Below are 13,853 nucleotides of genomic sequence, written 5' to 3'. Positions count from 1 at the left end.
CTTAGATTTACTCAAGTAAATAAACAGAATTAATGATGGGCTAAAAATCTGCGAAAATCTGTGGAAAATCTGCGTAATTCTGCGCGCGCAGATTCCGTGTGGGCCTAGTAATCGGATAGGATAAAAATCCAATATAAACTTCAAAGTTGTTAAGGGCCAAAACTAGGAGAAACTGCTCGCTGCAGAGCCACTTGGGCTGAGGGGGAGCTTGAGCTCCAACTCCTCCTCCTATAAGCTGTTTTAATGCGTACACCCACCAATAACCCCAACCCCCAGTGACATCACTTGTAGAAGAAGTGCAAGGAAGGAGGAGCTGAGCTCAGGCCCTTGCTGGAGCTCAGCTCTGCCCAAGTGGCTCTGCAGTAACACTTGAAAACTAGCGCCAGAAATTCCTTTTCAATTGTGCAGTATGCTTTTAGATGTTTTTGAATTTTTTTTGAGAAAAGTAGCACACTGGATGCTCAACTTCTTCAAGCCTATCCTGCAATAGCACAGCGCCTGCCCCCACATTGCTAGCATCAACAGCCAATTTTACCACAATCTTTTTTTTTTTTTTACAAAACTAGTAGCAAAAAAATGTTCTAGAGGTACAATATATGAAAAAGAAAACAAATTGCTTGTGTTACATCCCAATAATTGTATGAAACCTGACCATGCTTGAACACAAGATTGTAATGTGTAATGTAATGTGTATTTTTATAGCGCATTTATTGTGTATGGCCATACACCCAAAGCGCTTCACAATCATGAGGGGGGTCTCTCCACACCACCACCAGTGTGCAGCATCCACTTGGATGATTCCAAATCTTTCACAATGTGAATAACTCTGCAGGCATGAAATAACATTATACCACCTTTTTAATGAATCCTATTGGAACTGCTTCTGATTATTATTGAATATGATACTTCTATGCAAATCAGCCCCAGCTAGTAGTAGTTATGGTACTTACTAATCAGCAGCATAACTCTGAAGTAATATCCAGCAAATGTCCCCACTTTTGCGCATACAGTTGAAGAGCATGAGCTGCGAACTGACAGATAAGAAAAGTTTAGTTTTTCTGAGGTTGAGAGACATTTATTTTATAATATTTTATGAAAGTAACATTAGAAAAATGATGCTGACATATAGCCAGACAACCTTATCTGACCACAGTTTTTTTCTGGTACTATTTACTTGAACTGGGTCAAGCTTTCATGCATGTTTTTCTAAAATAAGTTTTGAACCACATAAACACTCCAAACAAACCCTCTTATGAACCACAACCTACCAGTTAAGAAAAATATCATTAAATACAGTTTCAAATTCATCATTGGTGAGTTTGTATAGCTGTTTTATGCTGCTTTGTGATGTTTTCTTTTTCTCTAGTATTTTATGGAGCTGTCTGTGTATGCAAAACAAGTCAGAAAGCTCAAACATGTGGGCGACTTTAACTAAATCAAATTCTCCATCAAAAATATATAACGCCATGTGGAAATATTTGCTTAATATCCAGAGCAAATATAAAGTGCAGTAAAGTTTATTGAAGTATATCACAGAAGTGTGGAAGTTCTCATTCACACACACACCTAAAGCATCATTTTGAAAGGAATTGCAAAATTATTAGATGTAGTCATTGGTTTTGCACTGAATTTGTAAGTCTCGACAGTATGCAGTTCACTTTATGCAGTTATAGCATCGATATGAATCCTATTAATATAATGGATTGTTTGAATGATTATCCCACACAATCATTACATATTCATAAAGAAGCTTTTCCATTTTATACACTCTGCTGAATATCCTTCATGCTTCATTGAAGGTAGTCAGTCATACAGGTTTGGAATGACAAGGGCATTGAAAAAATGACAGAATATTAAAGGGTCATTTCACCTAAAAATTAATAATATGCTGGTAATTTATGCACTCTCAGACATTCCAAAATGAAATTTGGTCCCACATTACATTGTGTCGTTTATACCTGTGAACTTACATGGTAACTAGATGTGTAAGTAGTATGTAACCACAGTGTATGCACACACTGGTACATAGTATTTACTTGTGCAATACTGGTGTAACTACACACATGGAACAAAACACTGAATAGTATGTGTAACTTCAAATGTGTAACAGGACATTGGTAATAACACGAAAAAAGTACACATCTGTAACAAGAATTGCATAAATGCACTGTGTAACAACAATATGTACTCGCAGGTGTTTTCCCACTTCCACACCTATTTGCATACCATGTACCTCTGAACACTGTATTCGAATAAGAATGACAGAATTAACGCTGCATTTGAAGGTTTTACCTTGTGATACCAGTGTAATTACAGGGTAAATCCTCAGGATCTGTCCATTCAATATAAAGTGTAAAACGGTCACAAATTACTGTGTAATATAAGCCTTCGTGCAACTGTTTAACAACAGCTAACTTCTGGCAAAAAAGTATAAGCGTATATAGAAATATACAAATGCCTTATGATTATATGTTGGTTTAAGGTAAATTGCAGAATCACATCAATAATTCACATTAAAAGGGTAGTTTGCCAAAGATTGTGTTATTAATGTAGATTTTTTTTAGCTGAAACTATGAAAGCTTTGGGATTCATAAAATGCAAATGAAAAAACAAACATATTTAGCCTTAATTAATCAACACAGGCTCATTGTGAAAATGTACCCCCGCATACATTTCTGCAGAGCACATATTATGTAGCCAGAGCTATGTATGGCTGCATTTCCTCTTTAAAATGAATGCTATGGGGCGGTATGACTTAACCGATGGGTTCTGTTTATTTTCGTGCTAGTAGCTGACTGCTTACGTCTGTTTGGACAGCTTTTCCACTGTTACCAGTTTGTCTAGCAGCTCACCGTGTACATTAGCGTGCATGGGATACCTCTGTAGTTGACGGGGTTCGAGTTTGGCAAAAGAACGGTTCCAAAAAGCCGGTAAAACAAAAACAGAGACTAATAAAATAAAATAAACAAGTAAATAACAGGGTGAAAACATGGTGAGATCATGGTGAAAACAAACATGGTGAAAATCCAGCCGCCGCAAGAGCTTTTCTTTTTCTGGATTGCTTTTGAAAACACTGTCGGTTGGGTGTAGGGAAGTGGCTGGGTGGGTCAATCGGTGCTTTTGTAAACAGTATCGGTTGGGTTTGAGGGCTGGTGTAGTAATCGGTCAGTCAGTCAGTTAGCTAGTAGGTCAACAGCGGCCGCTGGGGAATTTACATTATTGGTGGATTTACGAGAACTACAAGCGCGAATGGCACTCGCGAGAGAAATTTGAGATCTCAAAAAGCACACACAGCAGCCTCTGGTGGATTTCCGAAAACAAAAATGGCAAAATAGACATAGCTTCTGGGAAATTTTATGTGATCTCCTGAAATGTATACAGGGGTACGTATCTATAAGCCTGTGTTGAAATTAATTCCATTGGCTTTTGACAAAGCATTAAGATGTTATGAGCCAATATTATACAATTAATGCACTGTAAAACAATTATATGACAAAAATGTCAACAACAAAAGTTTTTATCTTACTTAAACTTTATTTAATACATTAATCAGGTCTTTAGCTATATAAACTTTACATATTAAGTGTAAATATTATTCGTTTGACTAATTTAAGTTTGTTTGATTCAACTAAAAAATTTAAGGAAGAAATTTTTTTTACAGTGTGCAAGGCACTGAACATTTATTCAAGCATCATTATCCTAATGTTAATTTAAATTAATTAATTTAATATTTAAAAAGCCCATGTCATTTTCTCTTTAAAAATCCCATTAAATGCTTTGAAATTTGCCTTTTTTATTTAATGTTTAAAGAAATCTCAACCAAAACAAAAAGAAAGGGTGGGACATAGTATAGCACCTCTCCTTTTTAAAAAAGCAGCCAATAGCATTTTGTTTTTATATCAGCTCTGCTAGTGAGAGTGGTTGAGCTCAAGTGCATCAAATGAAAAGCAATGAGAAACTTCTTCCACATACAAACGCTTACAACAGTTGTAATCTCCCAACGAGACACACCACTGGACTCAGTCTGCTACATCTGGCAACACTAAGTATGAGGTGACACGAACAAAAATGTTGATCCGTTTAAGTATAAGTGACGAACTACAAGCTTTACATGTTTATATCAGTTGTATTTCTTCTAAACATGAATGTTGTCAGTGTTTTGGACCACACTTGCTTACAGGTACCTTAAAAGCTATCATACTAACATCTAAAAAAACGTTATTTTAATTTCATTGGACCTCTAATGTTCTGCTTAATTAAATTAAATATACAAATCAGGTTTAATAAGTTGACCGTTTTTTTTTTTTTTTCTGGCTTATCTATCGCTTTAATTAAGGTGAACTATCCCTTTATAGATTTCCCTCACTTTTAATATAAATTAGTGTTTTAGTTTAATTCTCCAGAGCAACATACTGTTCCTTTTTGACATCCTGAATGTTTTTTATTAATATTAAATTAGCTGTGCTTTTGGCTTTAATATAACATCAATGATTGGAGATGTGCTTGCTGGACACATGTGTTTAGTGCAGCAGGAGTCCATTGCCAAGCTAAAGGCTGTTGTGAGTGGAATGAAATGTTAATAGATTAAAAGATTATGGCCACAGCACAGCATCTGCGTCCCTCAGGTAAAGCCTTTTAAAGTGCTTTTGATTTAATGCAATCAAAACAAATGCAGTTGCTAACACAAATAGACAGGGGAAAAGACGGGGTTTTCTATTGAATCCATTAGTGTAGATGCTGAGATTGTTGGGCTGTGGGCCTGAACAGCAGTTTAATACCATCAACAGAAAGCAACATCAGGGCGGGCTTTGTTTGCTTGTGCGTTTGGCCAAAGCGTTTGTTCTTTTGTTGGCTATGAATAAAAAAATAGTAGCTTGTCAGCAGACTTGCAAAATAGTCTTTAAATCTCTCTTTAACACTCAGAGAGAAAGACAGATTCACTGATTGAATGATGTTTGTTTTAATATTAGCATTTTACCTCAAACGAAAAAAAAATAAGTAGTAAACACACACGTGTATATATTTATGAGGCCATCTAGTACATATACTGTATTTTAACAGTAACACAGTACTGTATTTTAACATTTACCCATTTTAATATTCAATTTTATTACTGTTTCTTAATTTGATATTTAAACAGATTTTTTTTTTGTTCCCATTTTTTAAACAAAATATATATCATATATTTGTGAAATATAAATCATATTTTGTGAAATTAGTTTTAGAAGGTTTTACTCTACGTGCTCACCGAAGGTGGCCAGAGCGTCAAAGAAAACATGCTTTCTAGTGTGAAAATGTTGCACCCTTTTTATCACATTTTTTAACTATGAAAGATCAAGTTGTTGTGTGGGTGAAATATTCTAAAGCAGTAATACTGTTTTGTACTGTCAATATAGTTACCAATGACATTAATGCACATTAGTAACTGGCCAGTAACTTTTTTTAATGTATATCTCTGTAAGAAAACATCGTAAATAATTGGAAATCCGGCGACCGCAATAACTAAACTCCTGGGTCTCTATCATACACCTGGCACAATAAGGTGCAAGACGTGTTTGGCGTTATATGTTGCTGTTTTCTGACCAATGCAACCCTAATTTTCCCATTTTGTGCCAAGTCGTTTATATAGCAAATTCATTTGCGCCGATTTGTGGACTCCTGGGTGTTCGAATCTAGAAAGAAGTTGTGTTAAGGTGCATTGTTGGCGCGTTGCTATTTTGAGGAGATAAAATGTTTTGGAAATTAGAACTGAATTTAGAAATAGTTTTGAAACAAATCTTTGTGCTTACAAAACAAAATTAAACATGTAGCCTAATGTATGTCTTCAGTGTAGTGCGTACAATTCTGTTTCCTTATCCACAAAAGTAAAGCAGTAAAGAGTAAAAAGTAAAGTAAAGAGAAAGTAAAGAGGTCAAAAGGAGGAGACTCATTCTCCATCCTCATGCTGCAGATGGTCTGTTTTTCTCGCTAGTGAAGCGTTCAGTTTTTCCACTTACAAAGTCCGACGTGTAAATGGCAAATGTGCCCTGGCGCAATGCAAAATGACTCTTAAATGGGATTTTAAGATGAGATTCTGGTTTAATGCACGTTATGCTCAAAACACACCCATATCTCATTAGGAGAATAAGTACAACCTTGTTAGACCATGTGCCACAGTGCAAATCATATTTTTCTGTCCTTAAAATAGCAAAAGTGGATTCGGACACAACCTTAATGCATTTGCACCACGAGCTTTAGACTTTGCGCCTAGATCATTAGAATAGAGCCCTTGGTGTTCCAGACTGTATTCTCTGGAATCCTCTCATGCGATGGACTTCTACATTCCAATTGATTGCCGCCATAACTCATTACCATAAAGTTAACTTGATTTCAACTCGATGCCCACACCAGTGAAGACACGCCTCACCACTCCTCATCGCTTATCTATCGTCACTGGCTCCCACTGAAAATTAATTCCTTTCAGCTACTTTGCTGTTGTCGCTGGTTTCGGTGTAAACGCACAGTTATAAATTGTTTTTAATTAGCTTGTAATGTTATTTATTCTGATCTAATGCAAACATGTTCATACCTTCGTAAATTTGGTGTGTTTTTTAACTGTTGTTTGTTATTGTTTTCTAAAATCAGGGTATCTGCGGGGTCTTAAAAAGTAAAAAATTTCTTACATTTCAAAAACAAAATTTTAGGTCTTAAAAAAAGGCTTAAATTCACTGAAATATTGTGTTTTAGGTCTTAAATAATGTTAAACAGGTCTTAATTTTGAAATTAACATTTGTAAAGCTACACAATGGGGCCAACATTGATTATTTCACTTGCAATCTCAATAACACCTTATTTTTGTTGCAAAGAGATACAATTCACAACAGTCATTAGACATTTGTACAGCAAAACCCCTAAATTAAATTCTCTATTTAGGGAAAGAAAACTAAAAACAATTACACGAACCCTCATGATAATACCGGGCCATTAGAAAATCTCCTTTGTGTTTAAGCCAGTATAAATCTAAAATGTTATTCTTGATGGTCCTAAAATGTCTCGACTTGATGAAATCTGCAGAATTCCAGAAAATGCATTTATATTCATTGATTATTGCAGTTTTAATTTAAATATGGGAAGTATTTTATCCCTCATAATGCTTTATCCCAGGTATTTACTTATTTTTAAATTCATTTCAAGTAGCATTTTTCTTAATGGTTTAAAACATACAGACATTTTTTTTTAGAATTGTTATTAATTTTGAGGTAAAATGTTACCAGTATCTCATTTACTTTGCCAATCCACTGAAATATTAATTTATTTATCATGTCACAATAAAAAATTCCATTTACATGGCCACTGAATGGTTAAATGGATGAGCTGTTGTATTTTCTCTCTATTTAACTTGCTCATTTTCACATCTCATTCCTCTTTACATCTGATACTAACATGCATTTCAATTTCAGAGCATATTTAGATACTATTTAGCTGGATTGCATTTATTTATGACCTTCCAGGGCTTTTCCCTAAAAATACCAAATACAGTGTATATTACTTTATGTAAATAACATGAAAAAACTTTAGCATTTACATATGTGAAACATGTTGAGTGTGCAGCCGGCTTTTAATCTAGTAATGTTTCTGATTTGTACCCCGAAAATGCATGTTAATCCCAAATGTGAACAGGGCTTTTCTGTGTTCAACTGTCATCACTTTCCTGTCTACATGTATTTTTCTTTTCATATTTCAGTCATTCTCATCTTCTCTCTGTATTTTCCAGGCTTGGACTACAGTGAGTAACATAAAATATGCTGTATTTCCCCGCAGTCGTCTTCTTACATTCTGCTAACAGTGTGTTTTAAAATCCCTCACGGTTCAGATTGTAGATTCTAGTCCCTGTGCAGCTGCTAGCAGATTTCCCTTACCTTTTGATCTGCATTTCAAGAAATACGTTGAATCTATTTGTGTTTAAAAAGAACAGCTATTCATTGACGATGACCAGAAATGCACAGATTTGTACAGTATGTGTGTTTGTGTGGCTCTGTAGTGGATTAAAGCGTTAGTAGTTTAGCTAGATAAAGCCTTCTCTTTCCGGCTGTTGTGCTTCCCCATGATTCTGTCCTCAAAGCAAACAAATAGACTTCTTGTCCTTCACTTTGAGACTGGCTGTTGTCACAGATCATCTTGATTGATGTTTGAACAAAGATTATGTGAACAGATAGGGATTTCAGACTGGTTTATGAGTGCTAGTATATGATATTTGCGCTTCATAGCTGGAGACACAATTTTGATTTTGGGCACACCAGGAATGCTTTTGTTCATCTTATTATGATGTGTTCCATAAAAAAAAATATTGAATGAATTCCTCTTTAATATCCTTTATTATTCCTCTCACATTTTCTGAGACTCTGATGTTGATGTGTTGAGAGACAGCACGGCAGTACCTGCTTTTGTTTTACAGGAAGGGTAATAATGGGATACTTTAAGGCTAAGCGAAATGGCCTAAAATCTAAAACACAATTAATTGAACACTTTACCTCGATTTAGATTATTGAATGATTATTTTTAATGCAGTTATTCATTAATTAATTAATTTATTATTTTTTTAATCATCGCTGTTTCTACTCAGTAACAATGCTTTAAATGCAAACACTCCCAGAAATAAAGGTACGTGAGCTGTCACTGGACTGGTACCTTTTCAAAAGGTAAACATTTGTACCTAAAACGTCTATAGTAATACCTCAAGGGTACATATTAATAACTTAAAAGTACAAGAGTGTTCCTCTTAAAATGTTTAGGTACTAATATATACTTTTGAGGTACCAATATGGACCCTTTAAGTACAAACATATACCTTCTGAAAAGGTACCACCCCAGTGACAGTTCTTGTACCTTTATTTCTGGGAGTGTAGCTATGAAAACTGAAATGAAAATTCTGTAATTAAATACTCACACTCATGTCATTCCAATCCTCTGAGACCTTCGTTCTTCTTTGGAACACAAATTAAGATATTTTATATGAAATTCGAAATATCTCTGACCCTCCAAAGAGAGCACTTTTTACTTTTTTGGAGTAAAAAAAAAAAAGTTTTTACAGTTTTTTTGTCTCACAAATTCTTATTGGAGCTTCATATAAGTACAGTTGAACCACTGAAGTAACATGGAGTGTTTTGACCATGTGTTTTGATTCCTTTTTGGACGTTGAATATCTCACAATCCTGTGACGGGTCAGAGAGCTCTCTAAATTCATCCAAAATATCTTAATTTGTGTCCTGAAGATGAATGAATGACTTAGAGTATTGAACAACATGATTGTGAGTAATCAATGACACATTTTTCATTTTTGGATGAACTAACCCTATATGAAGAAAATGTATCTTATATAGTGCTTTAGCCTTTAGCCCCATTGAACCCTACAATTCTAAACACAAAAAAATGCTCATATATAGGTTTTAAATGTCTTTTCATGCAAAAAATAAATAAATAAATTAACAGCTTAATCATTACAAGGGTAAAGCTAGTTTTGGTCACAAATCATGGTATTAACAAATCATAAACTAACACTACTAGCTTAACCCTTATGTGCTGTAGGGGATGTTATCATCTACTCTGGGGTTGATTTTGTGTCTTAATTTGGCCATAACTTTTTTCTGTGTTTCAGCTAGCAGAATGATTAAAAAAAAAAAAAAAAAAGATACACTGGGCAACCGTACTAACCTTTGTTATGTTCGGGATGAAAACATCCACTGAATTAAAATGCATCAGATATGTTTTTAAAATTATTTTTTGCATAAATCTGTTAATCAAGCTCAGTCCTGATCAAAACTACCAAAGTGTTTAGAAAATTACAGGATTTTAACTCTTTATTTGCCAAATTCATAAATGATGTCATTAATTTGGTGCAAAAACACACAAAATGACATTTTTTTTTTACATAAATAGTAAGTGAACTGTATTTTTAAAAATCTTTTATCAAATTCTTGCACATGGTAAACAACGTTGCCTTTTATCCATTGTTTTTGATTAATTTACCTTTTTTTCTCCCTAATTTACTGTTGGTGGCTGTTTTTGCCCCATTGACTTATATATTAACCACATTTTTTATTATAAAACCATGACAAGATGTACAATTCACACTTATATAATCGTCAGTTGGCACCATTAACCCTTTAGATAGGCCTGTGCAAAAAAAAAAAAAAAAAAGCATATTTCTGGATATTATATGGAGTATAACAGCAAATTAAAGTGTGTGTCCGAGTGTGTGAGAGTGACCTTTACGCACTTATTATTGTGCCTGAGAAAATCAAAATATGCATCTCAGCTCTTGGAACTACATGGAGTAAACAAAAACAAAGACTGTATTTATGCGCCACCAAATGTGGTTTAAATGGAAGTCAATAGGGCAAAAAACAGCCACCAACAGTAAATTAGGGGAAAAAAATAATGCATCAAAGTCAATCTTGTTATTAATCATTCACATGTCCAAGCATGTGATAAAAGGTAAGAAAAAGTCCACAACAGGGTATATGCGGGAGTATACTAAAGGACTTTTAATTTTTCAGTAACCTGGGTAAAGCGATTCCGGTAAACTGTATGACATTACAAAATCAGTGCGTTTAAGGTCTGTTTTCTTTAAAAATCAGCGATCTCCACTGGCTGAGTGATATCCGATATAAAGTGGGCCTCAGATTGTACAAGAAGCACTGCATTAAATGACATTTTTCCTCACCATGTCTTTAAAATATGAACATTTATTTTACCCCATTATATCTGCGCTAGCCTGTCGATCGTGACGGGCGCGTGCGTTTAAACCGCTTTTTGTCTCGTTTTAGGATTGAGCAACTAAATGAATGGCAAAGTGTATTTAACTGATTATATTTTAATTACATTACAATGTTAATACTGTAAAAGGAACTGTATGAAATGGAAAAAAAAAATCACATTAACTGTTCACCGGATGTTTATCAGTATGAAAAGAAACACTAGCTCTGCATATACCCTATTCATTTCTATGTTGAAAATACGTTATTTTGTGTTTTTTCAATAAATCAGTGACATGATTGTGAATTTGACAATTAAATAGTTAAAATCCTATAATTTTCTAAACAATTTAGTAGTTTTGATCAGGACTGAGGTTGATTAATAGATTCATTAAACAAAACAAATAAAGGTTAATAAACTATTAATTAACTGTTTAATAATAGTTAGTAAGGTGTGTTTAGGTTTTGGGTAGGATTAGGGACGCAGAATAAGATCATACTTTATAACTACTAAAGAACAGATAATATCTTAATAGGCAGGCAATAGGCCAGTAGTTAATAGCATAAATTGTGACCTTAACTAAAGTGTTCCCCATATGACAACTTTGACTCGTGTCTGTTTTGCACGTACCCGGTAGGGCATTAAAAATGCACTAAATTGAATGCAGAATAAAGTCTCCTGAAGTATTAGCTAAATCATCAACTATCAAATACATTCTTCAGTTTGTACAAAGTCTAATATCGTAAGCAAATTTGTTAGGTTTAGTTCTTTCAAAGCCCATTAAAGTGAAGGATTTGTTTTGTGTAGTGGCTCATTAGCACGCTATGCTCCCACGGCTGTTCTCTTCCTTCAATTCCTTCCCATCTCTTTTCACACACGTGCTTCATTCCTCTCTTCTTTTGGTTTTCTCTCGTGGTCTGCAGAAGACGCAGAAGGTCTGTAATCGAGGAGGCGGACAGACAGAGCCTCATACGAAACTTCGCCTCGCGTGCCATTGCTGCTCACAAACAGACCACTGGAAACGGACAGATGCGCAGCAAGCTTCCCAAATCAGAAAGCGCCATCACCTTCCTGTCAGACGAACGGCCACTCACTACTCAAAATCCCATTTTCCAGGATGGCCTATCTAGTAGTCCGGAACCTAACTTGGAGGTCCGAAGGATTAGTGGTTTTCTGTACAGTGACCCACCTTCTCCAACAAGCCCCTGTGGTCAATTCACCTCATGGTCACTGCCATCCAGAATTCGAGGAAGAGGATTTTACAGTACTCTGCGCAGACAAGCTCTCTGGGACCCGGCCCAGTGGGAGGAGCAACAGCTCAAGGCGGAGCTTACAGACAGCAGGGAGGAGCTTGATGCAGATCAAAGTGGTCGGAGTACTGAAACAAAACTATCAGTCAGAGAACAGGCCAGACAGTTTGAGGCTTTGGCTGATCGAACCCCCAGGCAAAGTCGTGACTCTTACGCATCTTTGGATCCTGACGACCCACTGCTGGGCACCATCATGCTTTCGTATAGTACAATTTCTGTTGGCAAGGACAGCCCGCCATGCATTATCATAACAGGGGACGATGGTGAGACTCCTCCTCCACCCACAGCTCAGCGACCGACTCCACCAGTTGTGAGGAAGTTCAGCTCCAGCATCTCAAATTACATGACAGTGGAGCCTTGCGAGATTTTGTTGGAATTCATATCAGACTTTCCAGGGAGCCCACCTCCATCCCCTCCATCTCTTGTCCCATCACGCTCTTTTCTTTCTCCTCCATGTCTGGAACTTGACTGTACCCCGCCACCGACCCCACCTCCCATCCAGTCTCCGGAAATCCCTGTTCAGTCTCCGACATTTAAACCGAAAGGCATCCTGAAGAACTCTGACAGATTCGGTTGCAGCCCTGATGTTAAATATGACAACAAGAACGATGTATATGCCAGCCAATCAGAATCAGACTTTTGTGCTCCGCCCTCAATCCCAGCAGAATAAGAGGCCCCGCCCACATCAGACTTTCTTTTCTGAACTCTGGAACTCTTTTCATATTTTCTTTCTTAAACTTTCTCTTTCATTATTTACATTTCCTTGAATTATTTGTAGAGCACTTTACTTTGAGAGCACTTTATAGTAAATGTAAACATTGTTTGTGGCCATTGCTTAAAAGTGCAGTAGGTGATTGTCTTCAGAACCATTTTGTGTTGTGCTGGTTGAAAGTCTCTTCACAGTCCAAAAGTAATGATTAAAGTAAATGATCTAAATATGTTAATAAATATTTTTTAAATTCTGGGTGAGGCGTAAAACTAAAAAATGTTCATCCAATTAAATAGAGTCGGGCCGACATCTCTCATAATTCCGATAAGTAGGTCAAATTGTCTGTCAGCAAATGCAGATTTGAACAACTGCGCAGCCGTTTGTACGCAGCTCCACCGACCGGCATTTTAGGATTTGATTAGATTAGATTCAACTTTATTGTCATTACACATGTACAAGTACAATGCAACGAAATGCAGTTTAGGTCTAACCAGCAGTGCAATAGCAGCAAGTGCAGGATACAGGTATAAGGTATGAAGTGCAGTTATAGAAAAACTATAGTGATATTTACAGATTAGCCATCAACAGATTTACAATATATGAATATATGTGCAGGTTGCTATTACTAATCAGTAGTGTGCAGATACATAAGCATGATAACAAGTGTATATGTTACAATATATGAATATATGTACAGGTTGCTATTAATAATCAGTAGTGTGCAGATAAGCATGATTGCAAATGTATATGTCCAGTCGGTGTGTACATAATTACAGATGTCCATATGCAGTGGGTATGTACAGTTCAAATAAGTAAATCAGTGCAATGTGGTGCAGTGAATATGTGCAAATTTTAAATGTGCAAATGTGAACAGTGCAGTTAATGTGAGGAGTTTAAGTTAGAGGATAGTGGGGGGGTGTATTGGGGGGGAGACGTGCTGTGCATAGACGTGCTGCGCATACACGAGAGAGAGAGAGACATGCTGAATCAAAACTTTTTAAAAACCTGAATCAATATTGGAGTTAACTTTGCACGCTGGAGAAAGAATGACACAATGGCTAAAGAATTTCTCTTAGACAGGTAGGCCTAATGTTCTGTTT

The 13,853-nt window shown here is 35.9% G+C and overlaps 1 protein-coding gene across 5 annotated transcripts in view; it reads left to right on the top strand.

The window, feature by feature from the left end:
• Positions 1 to 13,853, top strand: part of pcdh15a (protocadherin-related 15a) — a 406,352-nt gene that overhangs the window by 366,963 nt on the left and 25,536 nt on the right. Inside the window, 2 exon segments of one of the 5 annotated variants that reach the window (NM_001012482.2) lie at positions 7,754 to 7,765; positions 11,658 to 13,302. Coding sequence (NP_001012500.1) covers positions 7,754 to 7,765; positions 11,658 to 12,660 — 1,015 coding nt within the window. The 3' untranslated portion in view covers positions 12,661 to 13,302. 5 annotated transcript variants of the gene reach the window in all.

Source organism: Danio rerio, chromosome 13, assembly GCF_052040795.2.
Source record: "Danio rerio strain M-AB ecotype USA chromosome 13, GRCz13ab, whole genome shotgun sequence".
In the NCBI taxonomy this organism is placed as follows: Eukaryota; Metazoa; Chordata; class Actinopteri; order Cypriniformes; family Danionidae; genus Danio; species Danio rerio.
This window is presented reverse-complemented; position numbering and strand designations above follow the sequence as displayed.